The 20,677-nt window shown below is 36.3% G+C and overlaps 1 protein-coding gene across 1 annotated transcript; it reads right to left on the bottom strand.

Moving 5' to 3' along the window:
- Positions 1 to 17,254: 17,254 nt before the first annotated feature.
- LOC131434137 (proline-rich protein HaeIII subfamily 1-like) lies at positions 17,255 to 18,325 on the bottom strand. Its single transcript, XM_058600783.1, has one exon. It carries the CDS (start codon positions 18,323 to 18,325, stop codon positions 17,255 to 17,257), a length of 1,071 nt encoding a protein of 356 aa, XP_058456766.1.
- Between the last annotated feature and the right edge of the window lie 2,352 nt (positions 18,326 to 20,677).

Below are 20,677 nucleotides of genomic sequence, written 5' to 3'. Positions count from 1 at the left end.
AAGTCTGTTGAAACAGAAAGGCCAAATTCCACAAAAGGAATGTAATGCCAAACTTTACTTTGACAGTTGGCAGGGTTGGACAGTTCATAAATTTACTGGTTCAACTATTTAAACCTAGAGGGCGGTTTCGTATTTGAACACCTGCTGTAATACAGCAGGATGCAATTTTACCTGACCAGTATTGTACATTTTAGACCATCTATGTGTGTTGTATTTTCTAAAGGCACTTTATAGATCTCATCAATTATGCAAAGACAGAACGAACTAAATCTATTAGTCGCAAATTCAATCCCACTTCTTTGCGGAGTACACGGAGAACCCTTCGATCATAAAATTGCGATATCGCAGTTTTTGATTTTTGCGATAGTTGATTTAACTACTATTTTTTTTTTTTTTTTTAACAAACTTATAAAACCGATACACTGAAGAAGGATGTAAGTAACATTCCGAAATACGCGTATCTGTATTGTAACGTTTGTTATGCTTCATTAAAGTATAGTGACTTTGTGAAAGTGTAATAACGTGACAGTGAAATAGTGGAATTAAATGGTACAGAAAAAGTGAAACAGTTGATTTAACTAATTTCTGTTTAAATCAACCAATATGGTTTTTGAATTTCATATATTCAAGTAATTGAGAAATATGTTGTTTTGAATGCTGTCAAATGCCGGGGACAGTTGAAAGCAAAACAATAAACGCAATGCGAAATCAACAACTTTTTTAGTTGAAATCTGTTCGCGTCGCTTCAAAATGTCAATGAAAAAACAAACATCGATGGTTCAAGCGTTTGGTGAAATTGTGTTCATTTGATTTGAGAAATTTATGATTCCATAACAAGTGTTTATCTAACAGAGGTGTTGTGATAAAGTTAACCTTGTTTAAGATGAAAAAGATTTGGCGACAAATTAGAAAATGTTAATGAATGATCATCTCGTAATCTTTCAGGTATGCGCAAAAATTTTATGCTTCAAATTCGATCATCGATTTACTTCCAGCAGACTGTTTTACTTCCAGCTGTTTGATACCGACGATGATGTTCATGCATTAGCAATAAAACGCTTTTTGACATGAATTTAATTTATAAAAGTAACAGGAGCGAAGGGTTTCAAACACACAGAACGCGCTGCGATTGAATGGCGCGTTTGAATTGCCTTCGCAAAATTCCAATTCCCAGCGGTTGATGCACCCAAGCTCATATAAATTGACTAAAATTATCTGTGCATAACTTTAGTTCAACCGTTTGAAGGTATCATCTTTCAATACTCATTTTAGGTAAATTTAATAATTTCGCTAATTTACTCGCCCCTCCGGGAACTTTTGCTGATTAAAAACGTTTTTCTACATCAATCATTTCCGATCGAATCAGATGTAATATTTTGAATTTAGATCTTTACTGATCTCGACTTGACATGATCATGATCATACAAAAATCAAAATCACTTAGAGATCAGATAAGTTCTGATTTCGTAATGATAATTTATTCCTTGGTGAAGATCACTTGAAATCAGCAGTGATCGTTGGTTTTCCCAGCCCTAATGATATTACATGTCAATATAAAATACTGTTTATATTTTAACAACGATATTTATTTCATGAATCTCAACATACCGAACTTATGTCAAATAGATCATGACGTGTACCAGTAAGTATATTTTGATTATTTTCGCAAATCAATAACATTGTTCGAGTTGATTCAACTAATTGCAATGTCAAAAACAACTAAAATCGATTTATTTTTCAACTAACAGAATTTTGTTTTAATAACAACACCAGTTATTTCAACTAAAATATTTGTTGAATTTGAAAGGTATGTGTCCTCACTAATTGACAGCATTGTTTTTCAACCAATTAAATTAGTAGTTTCAACCATCGTTTCTGCTAATCGAAAAACAAAAATGACAGTTTAGTTAAAACAACAATCGATTAGTTGTACCAAATTTTAACCAATCGAATTCAGAAAATCAACTAATATTCTGGTTGAAATGGGATCGCGAGTGGTTCCGTGTAGTTTAAACAATTTTAGGTATTTTTTGTACATGAATAAAAAAAACCAACTGCTTCATTTCCAGTCGGTGTTGAACAGTCGTTCGCACCGCACGCGTATAGCTCTTGGCTCCTGGAATTTTTTTTTTCTGGCTACCTAGAGTTTCATTGATTCAAGGCTTCAGTCTTTTTCAAGGCTACCTGAATCACTAACTAAGTGACTAAGTGATACAAAGAGTGATATTAGAGTGACTAAGTGATACAAAGAGTGATATTAGAGTGACTAAGAAATTAATCAGCCTTTTTTAAGGCTAGCTAGGAGTCTAATCGAAGACTAATTTAGCCTAGTTAATTTAATTTAAAATTTCATTAATTTCAAAAATGCCTGCGTCCAACCGGAAAGGCAACAAGCCTAAGGCTAAAAATAATTCAATACGGAATAAATCACAATCCGTTATTCAACATTTTTCTAATAACATTCACGATCTTATAGAATCTGAATGTAAAAATAAAAGACAACGGACGGATTTCCCTACCGTTGATCCTATGCCGTCTAACAATATTTACGAGATTCTTCCTGAATCCGATTGTAGCGACATAGAAGAAAATTCTTCAAAAATTCCCAAAATGGACGCTTGTCGTTCTGGGAAGAAACATCAATCTATGCCACCAGTGACGGTGATGATTTCCGACTTCAAAGCATTCCGTACTGAGCTTTCTACTTTTCTCCCGGAAGTAAAAGTCTCATTTCAAATCGGACGAAGAGGAGAATGTCGAGTCTTGGTTGATGGATTGGAAGATTACGAACGTCTTATTAGATATTTGACCGAGAAACTTCATAAATTTTATTCATATGATATAAAATCAGACAGACCCTTCAAGGCTGTCTTGAAAGGATTATCAAATGATCAAAGTATTGATGAAATTAAAAATGAACTAAAAGAATTGCTTGGTTTTGCCCCTTCCCAAGTAATACTTATGAAAAAAAGAGCGAATGGTACTTCTAAACCACGCTCTGGAATTTCCCATGAACTTTACCTAATACACTTCAATCGAAGTGATGTAAACAATTTGAAAACTTTAGAAAAAGTACGTTTCATTTCCCACATTAAAATTCATTGGGAACATTATAAACGGCATAATCGTATTGCAAACTTAACGCAATGTCGTCGTTGCCAAGGCTTCGGTCATGGAACCAAAAATTGTCATATGGATATACGGTGTTTGAATTGTGGTAAATCGCATTCGAAAGACGCTTGTCCAATGAATGAAACCACTGATAAATTTTCATGTTCAAATTGCAATGGAAATCATAAATCCAATTATTTGAAATGTCCTGTCAGGGAAAAAATTTTAAACGCTCGTTCGCTTAGACAACAAGTCAAATCAACGACCTTAAATTTACAGAACATACCTGAAAATTCTTCTAAGGCACCTGCCAATTCGTCTTCTAACGAAAACAATTTATTGACAGGTAGATCGACCTCGTCATCATCTTCTTCTAATTTCACTTATGCTGGTATATTAGGTAGAAATCTATCTCCTATTTCTTCTAATGTAAATAATCAAAACACAGGACCGCCTTGCAGTTCTTCTTCTAACGAAAACAATTTATTAATAGGTAGACCGGCCAAATCATCTTCTTCTAATGGCAGTCTACCTACAAATATTCCTTCAATGCCATTCGCTTCTTTAAATGAAGTCGATTTAGGCGATATAACTGAAAATAAAATGATCTACCTACAAGATCAACTTTTTCAAATGATCATCCAAATGAATTCGACTTCATCACTTTTTGAAGCATTTCAAATCGGATGGAAATTTGCAAATAATATTATAATGAATTTAAAATTTAACAGTGATGTTAAATAATTATTTGAATATTTTAAATTGGAATGCTCGATCTTTGAAATCGAGTGAAGATGAATTTTATAATTTTCTCAAAGTTCACAAAATTCATATTGCCATTGTGACAGAAACTTTTCTTAAACCAAATGTAAAATTGAAAAGTAATCCACATTATGTGGTTCATCGATTTGACAGGTTTACTGGAATTGGTGGTGGAGTTGCCATTTTTGTCCAACGGCAAATTAAACATCGAATTTTACCTTCTTTCAATACTAAAGTTATTGAAAGCTTGGGAATCGAAGTTGAAACCATTCATGGAATTTATTTCATCGCTGGAGCATATTTGCCATTCCAATGCACCGGCGAACAATTAAATTTCTTTAAAGGCGATTTGCAAAAACTTACAAGATATCGATCGAAATTTTTCGTAATAGGGGACTTAAATGCTAAGCATGTCCAGTGGAATTGTAGGCAAAATAACAGTAATGGTAAAATACTTCATAATCAACTCTCAGCTGGTTACTTTACAGTTCTTCATCCCAGTAATCCTACTTGTTTCTCTTCCGTGAAAAACCCGTCTACAATTGATCTGGTTCTAACAGATCAAAGTCACATTTGTAGTGAACCGATTACTCATGCTGATTTTGACTCAGATCATCTTCCTGTAACATTCAGACTTTCCAACGAAGCTATAATTAATCCAATTAGTTCTATTTTCAACTATCATAGAGCAAATTGGTTGGATTACAGATCTCACATTGAAAATCATGTGGATCATGAAACTATTTTAGAAAATTCTGCGGATATCGACACAGCAATTGATAATTTGAATCATTATATTATCGAAGCTAGAAATCTTTCAGTTCCCAAAGCTCAAACTAAATTAAATTCTCCTATCATCGATGACAATCTTCAACTGCTCATTCGGCTGAAGAATGTTCGTCGACGACAATATCAACGTTCTCGTGATCCTGCTATGAAAAACATAGTTAAGGATTTACAAAAAGAAATTAAACATAGATTTACTCTTTTGCGAAATGAAAATTTCGCTAAAGAAGTTGAACAAATTAAACCATATTCTAAACCTTTCTGGAAACTTTCTAAGGTTCTTAAGAAACCTCAGAAACCTATTCCTGCTCTCAAGGAAGGAAATCAAATACTTCTTACAAATGGCGAAAAAGCTCAAAAACTTGCTCAGCAGTTCGAGAGTGTCCACAATTTTAATTTGAACGTTGTGAGTCCTATTGAAAATGAAGTCTCACTGAAATATGATCATATTTCAACTCAAGTGTTATCACACGATGACATTATTGAGACGAATTTTGATGAAATTAAATCAATTATTAGAAAACTTAAAAACATGAAGGCTCCTGGTAATGATGGAATTTTTAATATTCTTATTAAAAATCTTCCCGATGTTGCCTTGAGACTCCTGGTTAAAATTTTCAACAAGTGTTTTTCATTAGCTTACTTCCCAAAAAGATGGAAAAACGCTAAAGTAATTCCTATCCTAAAACCTGATAAAAACCCAGCAGAAACATCAAGTTATCGCCCAATTAGCTTACTTTCTTCTATCAGTAAACTTTTTGAAAAAATTATCTTGTTAAGAATGATGACTCATATAAATGAGAATTCAATTTTTTTACCAGAGCAGTTTGGATTTCGTCATGAACATTCAACTACTCATCAACTTGTCAGAGTAACGAACGTGATAAAATCAAATAAATCTTCTGGGTTATCCACTGGAGTTGCTCTTCTAGACATAGAAAAAGCATTCGACAGTGTTTGGCACAAAGGTTTAATAGCAAAAATGTCTGATTTCCAGTTTCCTATTTATTTGATCAAAATGATTCAAAATTATTTAACTGATCGTACTCTTCAGGTTAGCTATCAGAATTGTAAATCTGAATTGCTACCCGTACGAGCCGGTGTTCCGCAGGGTTCGAGTGTAGCTCCAATCTTGTATAATATTTTCACTTCTGATCTTCCAAATCTACCCGTTGGTTGTCAGAAATCGCTATTCTGTGACGACACAAGTCTGTTAGCCACAGGTAGAAATCTAAGAGTGATCTGCAGTCGCCTACAAAGAAGTTTAAATATTTTCAGTGATTATCTGTCAAAATGGAAAATTAAACCAAATGCAGCAAAAACGCAATTAATTATCTTTCCTCACAAGCCAAGAGCTTCTTTTCTTAAACCAAACAATAATCACATTCTCAAATTGAATGGCTTGGAATTGACATGGTCTGATCAAGCTAAATACTTAGGTTTAACGTATGACAAAAAACTCACTTTCAAGGATCACATTGAAGGAATCCAGGCAAAGTGTAATAAATATATTAAATGTTTATATCCTCTTATAAACAGAAATTCTAAGCTCTGTCTAAAAAACAAATTGTTAATTTATAAACAAATTTTCAGACCAGCCATGCTTTATGCGGTACCAATTTGGTCAAGCTGTTGTTCCACCAGGAAGAAAACGCTTCAAAGGATTCAGAATAAAATTCTGAAAATGATTCTGAAGCGTCCTCCCTGGTTTAGTACAAATGAGTTACACAGACTCACAAATATAGAACCATTAGATGTAATGTCACATAATATTATAAGCAAATTCCGACAAAAATCGATGCAATCTTCAATTGAATCGATTCGCTCTCTGTATTAGTTAGTAAGTTAGTATATAAGTTCCTTTTCCCCATTACACAATACAAGTAGGTTTAGAATTTTCCCTACACAAAAATCTCAGAATTGCGGAAGCAAATGATGTCTTCATGGTAATAACCAAATCATATATATATATATATATATATATATATATATATATATATATATATATATATATATATATATATATATATATATATATATATATATATAACAGGGCTGAAAAGTCACCACTTGTGGCTGAACACCCAATTTAAATCTTAATAATTTAATTTTAACTCATATTCCAATAAATAGTTATTTAAAAAAAAAAAAAAAAAAAAAAAAAAACTGCTTCATTTCTAATCGGATTTACAGCGTATTGCAGCGGCAATTTAATTAGCATAGATAACTTTCGTCGAGCGTACAGTTTTTAATCTTCTCCAGAGCATCTCTCACCACGCGGGAACACATATCTCTCATTATTGATATTAATGAGTCGCTTATCACGATGACAATCATGGGAGCGTCCGGAACGAACCGAACCGAACTTGTTCACACTGTAAGTTAATATAGATAGCAAAACAAATCGCCACCGAAGTGGCAGTAAAAAGTCCCCACAGAGTAGAATCATTTTATAATCCACCGTAAATTGACGGCACGTGACCCGGGCTGGAAGGGCTGCTCCGTGTACGTTTTGCTATCAAAGCCTACGAACGACACGTGACCCCCGTCGGAAGCACCAGATTGAGTAATTTATGTCCGGTTGAATGTTCTGACAGTGTGGAAGGGATACTGTCTGAAGGTGCTACGGGACGGTAATCGGCAGTCCTTGGGGTGTGGTTCACATGTGACAAGATATTATTAGTATTTATGATGTGTTATGATGATCGGGACTAGGAGATTCGTCAGAATCCGCACACAGGGAGGAGACGTTCTGGTTCAGAAATGATAAAGAGATTAACTTTTATTGTTATCCAATAAATAACTATCACGCATCGATTACGAGTTGGCTCCGTCGTCGACTCATTTTCTGCCGAGTGCCAACAAATGAAAACATCCAGTTCGATGTTGACAAATGACCACCGGAGCTTGTCGCCCGGAGGGTGTGAATTAATCGAACAAAGAAAAGCTGTAATCGATCTGTCTCCCGGCGATTTCTTTTTCTTAAAATGAAACATCGCAACCGTAGCCGTAGAATGACACCTACTATAACAAGATGTCCTCCCCGATGGGAAACAAAATCCAATTCAACTCTATAATTGTTTTTGTTACTAATCAAACTTCCATCAGTCGTAGCAGTGGCACATCCAGCTAAGGACGAGCGAATAGGATTTTCCTTCCTCTGGGAAAATTTAAGCAACGAAACTCTTGAATCGATGACGGCCAAAGAACGAAGTGAGTGGAAAGTGGTGAAGATTATCTAGACGATAGTTTTTGCGAAGAAGCAAGGACCGGTCCTGCAGGACATAATCTATTTATTCGGTTGAATAACACATGAGCCATGGGCAGGTCAATTGAAAAGACATTAATCAAACTGACACTTTTTTCTGAGTTGTAGGTACGTGTCAAGCCGAAGAATAAAGAACGGATTGTGTGTTTGGTGATTCAAGATAGGGCAGCATTTTGGTGCGCTGAAATAACATCAGGCACTCTTTTTGAATGAAATATTAATTTAGGTAATAAGCCAATCTTCAAGAGTGGTCGTAATGCTGAATAATTCAAGGCTTGTTCGCGACAAAATCTGAAGAAGCTTAAATTTTAAATAAAATAAATTTTCTGTTAGTTCAATCCAAGATGAATTTTTCTTCATTTAATTATGCATTATTTGTCATCTCAAAACTATTTACAGTTATAAATCATGAAGAAATTACGAAGTTTTGAGTTTACTTCAACCTTTAAGATCTGTGCCGATTTCTCTGCAATGGATTTAGTTGCTTTTGTCCTAGATTTTTGATTTTTTTTTCTATAGTTGTAGCTTGCTGTTTGTATTGAGCAATTCCAGGAATGAGTAGACGAAAAAATAACAAAATCAGAATCGACCTTCTCCGATTTTGATGAAACTTTGCACATGGCTTCAGTATGGTTTCCGAGTTACAACGATTTGAAAAAGGAAATTTTTGTGAAATGCAAAAATACATACGCCCTTTTTAAAAATCAGTCGTGAGTCGGATTGGCCTCTCCATCGGTTCAAAACTTATGGTTCGAGTCTGATGATCTGCTAAGCATTTCTGGAATTGCTATATTGAGAAAGTTCTCTCTTCAAATTGGATTCGACTCTTCCGGTACAACATGCACTCCATTCGCTTTATACCATTCCAAAATATATTTGGCATAGTGACAAGGTCAGGATAGCGAGAGAGTGTTTTGGCTGCGTAAGAATGGTAACACTCGCTTCTTTAAACATTCTTCACGGTATATTTCTTTGTTTATCGTTTCGGTAGTGATGTAACTTTGCTTGCTCGACCACAGCCGCATATTGCCTGCCCTACCAAACCTTTTTTTTTTTGGAAACTAGGCCTTTTTCTTCATCCCAAAATGCTCTTCTACGCTGTTTCGTTACATGGCAGTATAAAAAACTTCATCAAATATTCGTGATATGACTTCACATTCAGTTTTTCATTACAGTTCGATACAATTTTTACCTTGAACAACTGCATTCTCATTCGTTGCTTGGAAGTATGCACGAAGGTTGGAGACATTTTAATTTTTTTTGCAAAAGTATGTACCGAAAGATCTGGTCTCTTTTTTAAAACTTGCTTCACCTTCGCATCCTTCTGGTGATTCATGAGAACCGTTTTTGTTTCACTCCCAGCCTTCCTAGCTGTTATCAAACGTATATCGAAAGTTTTAAGAACGTTATGAACAGTTTTTTTACAAGTGTCTTACTGACAGATCCGGGTTTTCGTTGCGACCGCATCCAATTACTGTTCGCACTTGCTCTTCTTTCGACGCCATCTCGACCTTAAAGCTTGTAGTATCGCCAAAAATAGATTTTACAAAATGAACAGAGATACATTCATCAATCTGCGAAATATTTCACATGTTGATGAAGTATTTTCAGAGATATACGTACATATTTAGGGGTGTCCAGATTTTGTCGCGAGCAATCATATTTGGGAGGATCGTTTTTTCCATAGTAACTTGAGTCATTAAATATCTGGACACACCGTATGTTTTATCGTAGCATTCCTAATCGTCGGGTTTGGAATGTCTGGAAAGAAGCTTTTATCTTTGCTATAAAGAAAAGCTACGCAATCATTTGAGGAATAGCATAGTAAATAATTTTACATAACGACTTACTGTACTATAGGGCGCCTTCTCAAAATTTATCCTCTAAAAGAGTGATAAGTTTTTGTTCGTGAATATCTCTTGTTGTATCTAACGTATCAATAAAGACTGTCCCAGAAAGTATGGACGCAATCAAAAACCGCTGCCATTTCACAATGGTTCAATTTTTATGGCTGCGTCCTGTTGTTTACACTCTTCTCCAACCACTTATGCAGTTGTTTATTCGTGTCATTAGTTTGTTTCGAAAAGCGTGGACTTTCAGCAGAACAACGTCGAAAAATTGTGTACAAATGGTGCACAGAACGCGGACTGTCACTGAGAAAGATAGCAAAAATGGAAAGAAGTAGTAAGTAAGTGAAAAAACCATGCGAAATGCAATCAGGAAGTTCGGTGAGGATAGCACCTTTGAGGATAAACCGAAAACGGGTCGAAAAAAAAGGTCCTACTAACCCTCAATTGGATAAACGTATACTGAAGGCGTTCGAGCAAAAGAAGGAGGTTTCAGTTCGGGACGTGGCCAAAAAGTGAGCACTTCAAAGTCAAATGTTCTTCGTACTAAAGAACGTTTGAATCTTCGAACCTATAAGAAGTAGAAACAACCAAAACGTAGTCCGGAACAAGAATTGCATCAATTGCGGGATGTTAGCAGAGCCAGTTTCCCTTCAAAAAAGATCGATTCCGTCACCCTGCTGCTAATCGTTTGCATTGGAGCAAAATACAACAAAAAGTGGATAACGATGGGGAACATTATGCAAAATCAGCACTTTTGATGGCTCCAAATGTTATCTAAAGAACTATAAAAATTTCAATTCTTCGGAAATCGGAGATAAAAACCATCGGTTTAGTGCAAATCTAGAAAAAATTGATTAGTTTTGTGCACTTTTCATGGTCCAAATTCACAGTGCGAATAAAGTCTGCATTTGACTACCTCGTGTTCGAAAAAAATGCTCCGAACAGTGCTTAGTATCGTAGAGAATTTCACAATTTGGCCCTTCTGAATGTCAGAAACGAATCCTGTACAACGTTTTGATGGTTTCTTTCACTGAAATTTGCAAATCCGAAATTCAGTAATCGACATCAAAATTCTATATGTTGCTATTTTTGTGGCCGTCGGGACCGCCCATTTGTGAAAAAGCTGCAAATGAAATCACGAAAAACAGAAAGTCCTTAACCAGAATTGATTAAGTATGGGATCAATCGGCGCTGAGAGCAGTTATATTGCAGAGCAAGTATCGCTTCAAACAAGAGCGATTGTGTCATCCTGCTGCTGGTCGTTTGCATTGGAGCAAAATATAACGAAAAGTTGACAACGATAGGGAACATTATACAAAATCATCCCTAACATTATACATTATGCAAAATCAGCTCAAATGGCTCCGAATGTTATCTAAAGAACTATTAAAACCACTTATCTATTGAAATATACAAATCGGAGGTGAATATAATCAGTTTAGTGTATGTTTACAGTCTGATATATTTTAATTAAAAATTTTCTAGGCCCTTTTCAATTGGATTTTGTGTGTATTGGTTTGAATGCGTTTTGTTGACTTCAGAGTGGGTGAGTGGCGTCAGTTATTTTATTGTTCATTACATTTGCATAACATTCGAGGAAATTTTTCGTACGATATTGAACAAAGAAGTTTTTTAACATATATGTCTTCCTTTATTGATATAAAGAACTGTGCAAATTATATCGTGATATTTATTTGTATGCCAGAATGCTTGATATAACTAATCCGTACTTTTGTGTATGTGCATCGTTTTAAATTCTAGTAGTGAAGAAAGGGAAAGCTTACACAATTCACACAATCGAATTACTAACTGATATTCGGAAGAGTAGAAGAAGCATGGCAGTTTTATTCGTATTCAGGTTATCCAGTTTAGTCTCTGACATTACCCTTCCGCCTTTCTCTTAAGAAAGTTGTCTTTACTCTTAGTGAATTCAGCAGCACAATATTTCTTGAAAGACAACAAAATTTTCGAAGAGATCTTGCCTATTTTCTTAACAGGGAATCTTCTAGGAAGTAGGAGCGATGGAGGTATTAGTTGTGCAATATAATCTGCAAAAAACAGTGGTACCGCCAGGAAGAAAAAAAATTTTCGATTCTTGAGGTATATTAGCAATCTATTTTAAATACCGTTAAGCAACTTTGAAAAACTATTTCGAATGCCTTAATGTTAGACTAAAAAGCATATTAACTTGTTATATTAATCCCTTCCAGCGATTCATCTAAAGGATGTAAGAACTACAACAATCAGATCAGATCAGATGCAGATAACTAAATCATAACACAAATATGTCAACAGTTGATATGCTTAACAATTTGTGTTATTTTGGGATATTTAACAAATGAAAACATTTGAAAGTTAAAACTTATCATAACAATATAATAACAAAATCAGTTATGATGTTTTATTTTCATTCGCAAGACGCATGACAACGTTCAGTAATCGAAAAAATGAGTTCTTCCGATGCTTTGTGTCGAACTATAATGATGAGAATTTCAAAAAATTATAGAAGAAACCAGACCAATAAATAATTAATTTATTTAATAAAAAAATCGTTCAACAATTTTGGATTGAAACGATGCTAAGAGTTGGCTGTAATATAATTTTGCTGTGTTAAGTTTGCTATCTAATTTATTACAACTATTGTTAGAAATTTCTGCTTTCGGACTTCTGTAGTCATATCAAATTCAATCATAATTGGGATACAAACGTTTCAAAATCTGTTACGATTTTGTTTCCGCTAGGGTCTTTTTTGTTATGATTTCTGTTATTTTAACAACTTGCCAGCCAGAAATATTTCAAAATTTGTTACAAAATATTTCAGAAATAAATTACTCCAGTTGTTATAATTCTGTTATTACCATCTGATCGGGGACAGGTATCTGTTGAGGGAATTTGTACGCATGTTCCTGAGAGAATTTGAGTCCCATCTACAACAGGAATGAGAAAAGTCCCGAGCCTAACAAAGTAAAAGCCGTTTTTTTGCCTTGAAAACCTTTCTATTCTTCAGTATAATCTCTATCTAGAGCGACCACAGTTGACCCATCGGTCCACTAACATTTTGATGCCCTTTGATAAAAAAAGATTTGTCAAGACCTTCAAATCAGACTGCCGTTTCTGCAATGACCTCAGCATTCGACGGAAACTTCTTCCCCTGGAGAAACCAGTTCGAGTTTGGAAATAATCAATAGTCACTGGGAGCCAGATCTGGAGAATACGGGGGATGGTGAAGCAATCCGTACCGCAAATCATTCAATTTCACCGTTGCTTTTATCCATTCAGGTTATCAGGAAACGAAACTCATCTTTTTCCATAGCTTGATAAAAACAAGAACTCGTCTGACACGATCAGCTGTTATTCAACCACTAGTGGATAGATTGTCTTGAAATTTGGTATTGGGCCATCTAGAGACTTGTTCTCAACAAAAATATATTGTGTCGATTTGCACGTTTCTGTATTCCGATTGTTTAATAAAGATCTTTTATTTGCATTCGTTTTTGTATCTGTAACTGTGGCCGGAGTTCGACAGCTGATGTGTTGATATACCTATACAAAGTATTTTCTGAATACTCAATACAATAAATTAATTAACCAAAATAATATTAGCGATAAATTTACGGTTGAAAAACTTTGCATTATTTGAATGGTGCACGGAACCACCCGCGATCCCATTTCAACCAGAATATTAGTTGATTTTCTGAATTCGATCGATTAAAATTTGGTACAACTAATCGATTGTTGTTTTAACTAAACTGTCATTTTTGTTTTTCGATTAGCAGAAACGATGGTTGAAACAACTAATTCAACTGTTTGAAAAAAAAAATGCTGTCTATTAGTCAACCTTTCAATTTCAACAAATATTATAGTTGAAATAACTGGTGTTGTTATTGAAACAAAATTCTGTTAGTTGAAAAATAAATCGGTTTTATTTGTTTGTTTGTTTTGAGATCAGTAAAGATCTAAATTCTAAAAAAATACTTCTGATTCGATCGGAAATGATTTATGTAGAAAAACGTTTTTAATCAGCAAAAGTGCCCGGAGGGGCGAGTAAATTAGCGAAATTATTAAATTTACCTAAAATGATGCCTTCAAACGGTTGAACTAAAGTTATTCACTGATAATTTTAGTCAATTTATATGAGCTTGGGTGCATCAACCGCTGGGCATTGGAATTTTGCGACGGCAATTCAAACGCGCCATTCAATCGCAACGCGTTCTGTGTGTTTGAAATCCTTCGCTCCTGTTACTTTTATAAATTAAATTCATGTCAAAAAGCGTTTTATTGCTAATGCATGAACATCATCATCGGTATCAAACAGCTGGAAGTAAAACAGTCTGCTGGAAGTAATCAATGATCGAATTTGAAGCATTAAATTTTTGCGCATACCTGAAAGATTACGAGATGATCATTCATTAACATTTTCTAATTTGTCGCCAAATCTTTTTCATCTTAAACAAGGTTAACTTTATCACAACACCGCTGTTAGATAAACACTTGTTATCATAAATTTCTCAAATCGAAAGAACACAATTTCACCAAATGCTTTAACCATCGATGTTGTTTTCATCGACATTTTGAAGCGACGCGAACAGATATCAACTAAATAAGTTGTTGATTTTGCATTGCGGCATTTGAAGGGTTCTCCGTGTGGGAAACTCGAAAAGTTCATACAAACATTTTATTTACCGAAGTTGTCAATTCTTGACCTCGATTTTATATTCTATTCTGAGGAATTAAGTAATTTTACAAAAAATCTAGTAATCTCCGTACAAGTTGAAGAAGCATCATCGATAGGATAGATGAAAGAGACCAAACATAAATATTTGAATAAGTAACCATCAGTTGAATTTCAACGCCCCTTTGCTGAATGTAGCATCATTTTCATTTCGTAATGCATTTGAGTTTACCCGAGTAGAAACTGGTTTGCCTTTCAAACCTAAAATTTTTATGGTAAAGACTGTCCCAGAAAGTATGGACGCAACCAAAAACCGCTGCCATTTCGCAATGGTTCAGAATCTGTCAATTTTTATGGCTACTTCCTGTTCTTTACACTCTTCTCTAACCACTTGTGCAGTTGTTTATTCGTTTTCATTAGTTTGTTTCGAAATGCGTGGACTTTCAGCAGAACAACAAATGGTTCACAGAACGCGGACTGTCACTGAAAAAGATAGAAAAATTAAAGGAGTAAGTGAAAAAACCGTGCGAAATGCAATCAGGAAGTTCGGTGAGGATAACACCTTTGAGGATAAACCGAAAACGGGTCGAAAAAAAGGTCCTGCTAACCCTCAGTTGGATAAATGTATACTGAAGGCGTTCGAGCAAAAGAAGAAGGTTTCAGTTCGGGATGTAGCCAAAAAAGTGTGCACTTCGAAGTCAAATGTTCTTCGTGCTAAAGAACGTTTGAATCTTCGAACCTATAAGAAGCAGAAACAACCAAAACGTAGTCCGAAACAAGAAGCATCGATCAGGCCGAGGGTTCGAAAGCTGTACAATACGATTCTTGCTGAAAATTAGAACTGCATAATCATGGACGACGAAACCAACGCGAAACTCGATTACAAATCCTTGCCGGGACCACAATGTTATACGGTGCGAGAAGGGCAAGTGTTAAACCAGTCCGAGACATCGATTGAAGTCGAAAAATTTGGTAAGAAAGCTATGGTCTGGCAAGCAACTTGTAGCGGCGGTAAGATTTGGAAAGCCTTCATCAACACTGCTTCAAAGAACAGCGAAATATACATCAAGTAATGTTTACAAAAACGACTTCTACCCATGATTCGAAGCCACAAGGATCCTGTTGTCTTCTGGCCAGATTTTGCTTCTTGCCACTACTCGAAACCAACGGTAGAATGGTATACTACCAAAAATGTCACTTTCGTCCCAAAAGACATGAATCCACCAAATTGACCAAAACTTCGACCAATTGAGGAATTTTGGGCACTAACGAAGGCACATCTTAGGAAACATGTGTCGGCAACCGAAACCATTCAACAGTTCGAAAAAGATTGAAAAAAAGTGTCAAAACTTGTCGCCGAGAAGTCTGTACGGAATTTAATGAGGAACGTTCGCAAAAAGGTGCGCCAGCTAGTCTACAACGGCTAAGTAGCAAATGTTGAGAATAATATGTTGTAGTCTAATATTATCAGTATATCGAATAAAATTTGAATATCTAACACTTGTGAATTATTTACAGCAAAATCAAAGTGCGTCCATACTTTTTGGGACAGTCTTTAGTAATCAATGAATTTCACAGAATTGAGTTTCAGTTACATATTTCAATGACGGTGCAAATGTAGCATGCGTTGCACATAAATTATAATTTTATGATATCAGAACTATTATTCATTGTGTGATTTCACAATATGAAAATGCTCTGATTTACAGATCATATCATGACACAAATTACCTATTCTTTCGTGGAATCGGAATTATACTCGTGTGGTAATGAAATTATACAGCATGTTTCCGCTCACCAACTCTTCAATCGGCGGTTATCGCGGTAAGTCTTATTATTCAGTTCAAATGATTGCTAAAAAGAATTAAATTCTGTTCGAAGGCAATCAAATATCAAGTTAAACATGCTATCAACCACTAACTGCTAAAAAAATTGGAACCTTTACAACTATCCTCTCATCTGGAATATCGCATTGTGAAGTCCTTGAAGTCCGCTTGCTATGAATATTTTATCTCCTCATAACTACAAACGTTCCACTAGCGCAACCAATAAATTTCCAATCAATACATCATCGAGACAAGACCGCACCAACCCACCAAACCACCAGCATTCCGGTTCGTCCATCCTAACAAAGAGGAAAGAACAGTATGTAGTACATCGTGCATGCATATTATTTCTGAGTCCTGGAATATTTCCATAATTTACACATTCACTCTGTCTCGTTCCATCTTGCCGTACTTGCTCAGCATTTTTTCGTAGTGGGGAAATATCTTGGCAGTGACGGGAGAAAAAAAAGCTCCCGTATCCGTCGAACGAAAAGGGAAAGCATGTAGCACACGAACGATCCACACAACGGTTCTATGTGTTTATCATTATTGTTGCCTCAAACCAAACAACCAACCAGCAAACCGTAAACGAGCAGACCAACAAACAGGCGCTCGCCGCTCGATTCTCATATTGTTAATGTACCAGAAAAATATGCACAGCGAACGCGTTATTTGCCATCTTTCATTTGCAGCCTGCCGCGCCACCAGATGGCTCCTGGAGTGTCTTTTCAGTTGGACTCTTTCGGTTGCCGCTAGGCGAATAACCCTTCCCGTACGCGAACGATTTCGGAGAAGTTTGCTTAGGTATTCACTACCACAAACAAACATTCGAATTTCATTGTATATTTCGGTCCGCATGCGGTTATTGTTCTTGGGAGAGTTCTACCATGCCAGAGAATCTTTAGGCTAGGAAAATATAGAAACATTTGTGCGTTGAAAATCAGAAAATCTACATTTATTGTGACTTCTTACTTGCCGTTTACAATTGAATGTTAACATTTACATTTACAACTTTGGAACCATCGTTACACGGTTCACCATCCTCGACCAAGGGAGGCTTTTGTTCCCCATCTTCCTGTGGTGGACGTTGATCTCCTTGTGGAGGACGCTGTCCACCATCTCCTTGAGGTGGTCGATTGCCTCCTGTTGGCGGTCGGCCATCACCATGAGGAGGCCGATTGTCTCCCTGCGGTGGTCGGTGGTCTCCTTGTGGAGGACGCTGTCCACCATCTCCTTGAGGTGGTCGATTGCCTCCTGTTGGCGGTCTGCCATCACCATGAGGAGGCCGATTGTCTCCTTGCGGTGGTCGGTGATCTCCTTGTGGGGGTCGGTTGTCACCTGGAGGTGGACGTTCATTTTCTCCTGGAGGTGGACGATCTTCTTCTGAACTGTCTGGTGGAGGAGGACGCTCATCCGGTGGAGGCGGACGCTCGTCTGGTGAAGGGGGACGCTCTTCTTCTGAACTATCTGGTGGAGGAGGTCGCTCATCTGGCGGAAGCGGACGATCTTCTTCGGAGCTATCTGGTGGCGGCGGACGCTCATCCGGTGGAGGCGGTCGTTCTTCTTCAGAACCGTCTGGTGGTGGAGGACGTTCCTCACTGGAATCTTCTGGTGGAGGCGGTCGTTCTTCTTCAGAACCGTCTGGTGGTGGAGGACGTTCCTCACTGGAATCTTCTGGTGCAGGCGGTCGTTCTTCTTCAGAACCGTCTGGTGGTGGAGGACGTTCCTCACTGGAATCTTCCGGTGGAGGAAGCGGGTGTTCCTCGTCGGAACCTTCCGAAGTTTCTTCGCTACTTTCAGGGGTCGAAATTTCCTCACTACTATCGGGAGATGTCACTTCTTCACTGTTCTCTGGTGGTACCGTAGTTTCTTCGCTATCTGCGATGGTTGGGTGCAATTCTTCGGAAGCATCCTCTTCAACTATTGCCTCCGCATCACTGTAAACTTCTTCGACGGCCGTGTCATAAGCATGGGATTTACCTATTTTTCCCAGAGGACTCCCCAGAACAGCACTTGCAGTTAGCAAGCACAGTAGTAAAAGAACTTTCATCGTTCTTCCAGTTGTTTTAGCTCAATCAAACTTCCTAATGGATGTATACTGATTTCAAGTAGGGATTGATGTGCCTATATATACCAAACTTCGACTCAAGAGAAGTATTTAGATAACGGAATTGTCATCAGTATCGCGTCTGATAAGAACCAACAAACCAATGGGAAATCCTGTCAGAAGGTAAGCTTGATGATAGTATTCTGGCAATAATTATGAGTAATGAGAGGATTTGACATTATTAAATGATTGAATAAATTGAACCACAGTCATATGGCTATCACAACCGATTTGATGTATGTATGTATAGGCTCCGAAAAGTGGAAAAAACGTCCAAATTACTTCCATATCTGATAAGAAGTTACAACTAGATCAAAGCATTAGTTTCTTGTATCTCATTTTGCATCATTTCGATGTCAAATATCATGATTACTCAATTACTGTAAGCTAAATATTTTGATATCCGTTAACAAGAAATAGAATAAATAAAAACGATGGTATTGAAAATGCCTTGCGAAACTTGAAAAGGCCCACTAAAAATCGATTTGTTTCGGCCGTGGACCATCACGCGAATAATTCTAGCTTTTAGTCAAATTTTCAGTCGAACAATTTTTTTATCAAGAAGTAAATTTTAATCAAAGTTGTTTGAGTTTATATATGCCATGTGAAATAAAATGATATTAAGTGGTATAAAAATGGCAATACAGAGAGCGTAGGAAATATTTCGAGAAGAACGTTCGTATTTTCTTCGATTTACTTACGTCTTACACAGAAGACATTTGTACTAAAGAACTGAAATTTACTGAAATTAGAATACTTTACCAAGATCTTTGTTTAGTATCGGAAAATAACTACACTCAAACAAATATTCACGTTCGATTTATTTGAAAAGTTACGTAAAATGGTTTCAAATGTCAAATTGAATATTTTACGTGATGAAAATGAGTATTATGCAAACATCCCCTAAAATGAATAGAATCATCACGTGAGGTCAAGTTGTCAACGTGTTGCATATCACCAGAGATGCCAGGTAATATAATAAGTTCAGCTAGCAAAAAGAATAGACTGTGCCAATTTTCAAAAGTCTGTAATTTCTGACGAATGTCTGCAAACAATTGAAGTTTCAAAAGTCTCTAAAAAGTCTTCAGACGAGAAAAGGTTTACATGTTAACTAAGAGATTTGAAAATTTTACAGACAAATTTGCAGACTTGGCATCTCTGCATATCATTGACAATTTTCGCGATTTGTCGAAAAAAATGGAGTGCCGGTATCGGTAGACATTTTGAAAATGCCGAAAAAAAACTTTGGTTGTGAAGATTTTGATAGATTCTGATATTAAATCCCTAAAAAAGATCGATTTCACCTCATAAATATATAATCCACTCACTTTTTCGATTGATGCTTTCCAATTTATGATACTACAAAAAAAATGTAAAAAAGCGTCTGTTTGCTTTGGCACAAAACGAATGAGCTGCTATTACACACACATGACATTTGTCGGAATGACGCTATCTACATTCTGTCAAAAGTTTCGATGGGGTGCCGAGCAACCGAACACTGCCGGCAACCGAACATCTTCCCCTATGAGAATCGTAAATAACGAAAAAAAAATTTTTTCTAAAACTTTAGATTCCAAATTTCATACTCAGAACCCAGGCTCAGATTCTAGATGCAGATTTCAGGTTCATAATTCACGTCCAAAATTCATATGCAGAACCCTAGCACTGGTCGAAAATCCAGAATTCATGTCCAAAATCTAGTTCTATCATTCAGGTCCAGAACCCAGATCCGGAATGCTGGTCCAGATTCCAGGTTCTAAAATGCAAGTCCAGCAATCGGATGCAGAATCTAGGTTCTGAATTAAAGTTCAGAAGTCAAGTCCAGAACTCCGGTTTCTAGACCCAGAATCCAAGTTCAAAATTCAAAATCCAGAATTCTGCTTCAAAATCCATTTCCAGAATCCAGATCCAGAATCAAGATTCAGAATCCAGGAAGTTTGATTAAGAATATAGGCCCAGAAGGCAGGTCCAAAGTGTACATGTGGAATTCAGACCAAAAATTCATATCCAGAGTTAATGTTCAGAATTTATAATTCAATTTTATAATTCATTTTCGAAATCCAATTACAGAATTCAGGTTAAAATACGTTTCCAGGATCCAAATACTGGTGCAGAATCTAACATTCGTGTCCAAAATTCAGCTCCTGATTTCATGTCCAGAATCCAGTTCTATAATACCTTTCCAAAACCCAATTCAAGTCCAGAAATCACATGCATAATCCAGGTCCTAAATAAAAGCTCAGAACTAAGGTCCAGAATTCATTCCAAGAACCAGAATACAAATTTATAATTCAG

This window comes from Malaya genurostris, chromosome 3 (assembly GCF_030247185.1).
Source record: "Malaya genurostris strain Urasoe2022 chromosome 3, Malgen_1.1, whole genome shotgun sequence".
Lineage (NCBI taxonomy): Eukaryota > Metazoa > Arthropoda > Insecta > Diptera > Culicidae > Malaya > Malaya genurostris.
Note: the sequence above shows the minus strand (reverse complement) of the source record. Positions and strands in the feature narration are given on the sequence as shown.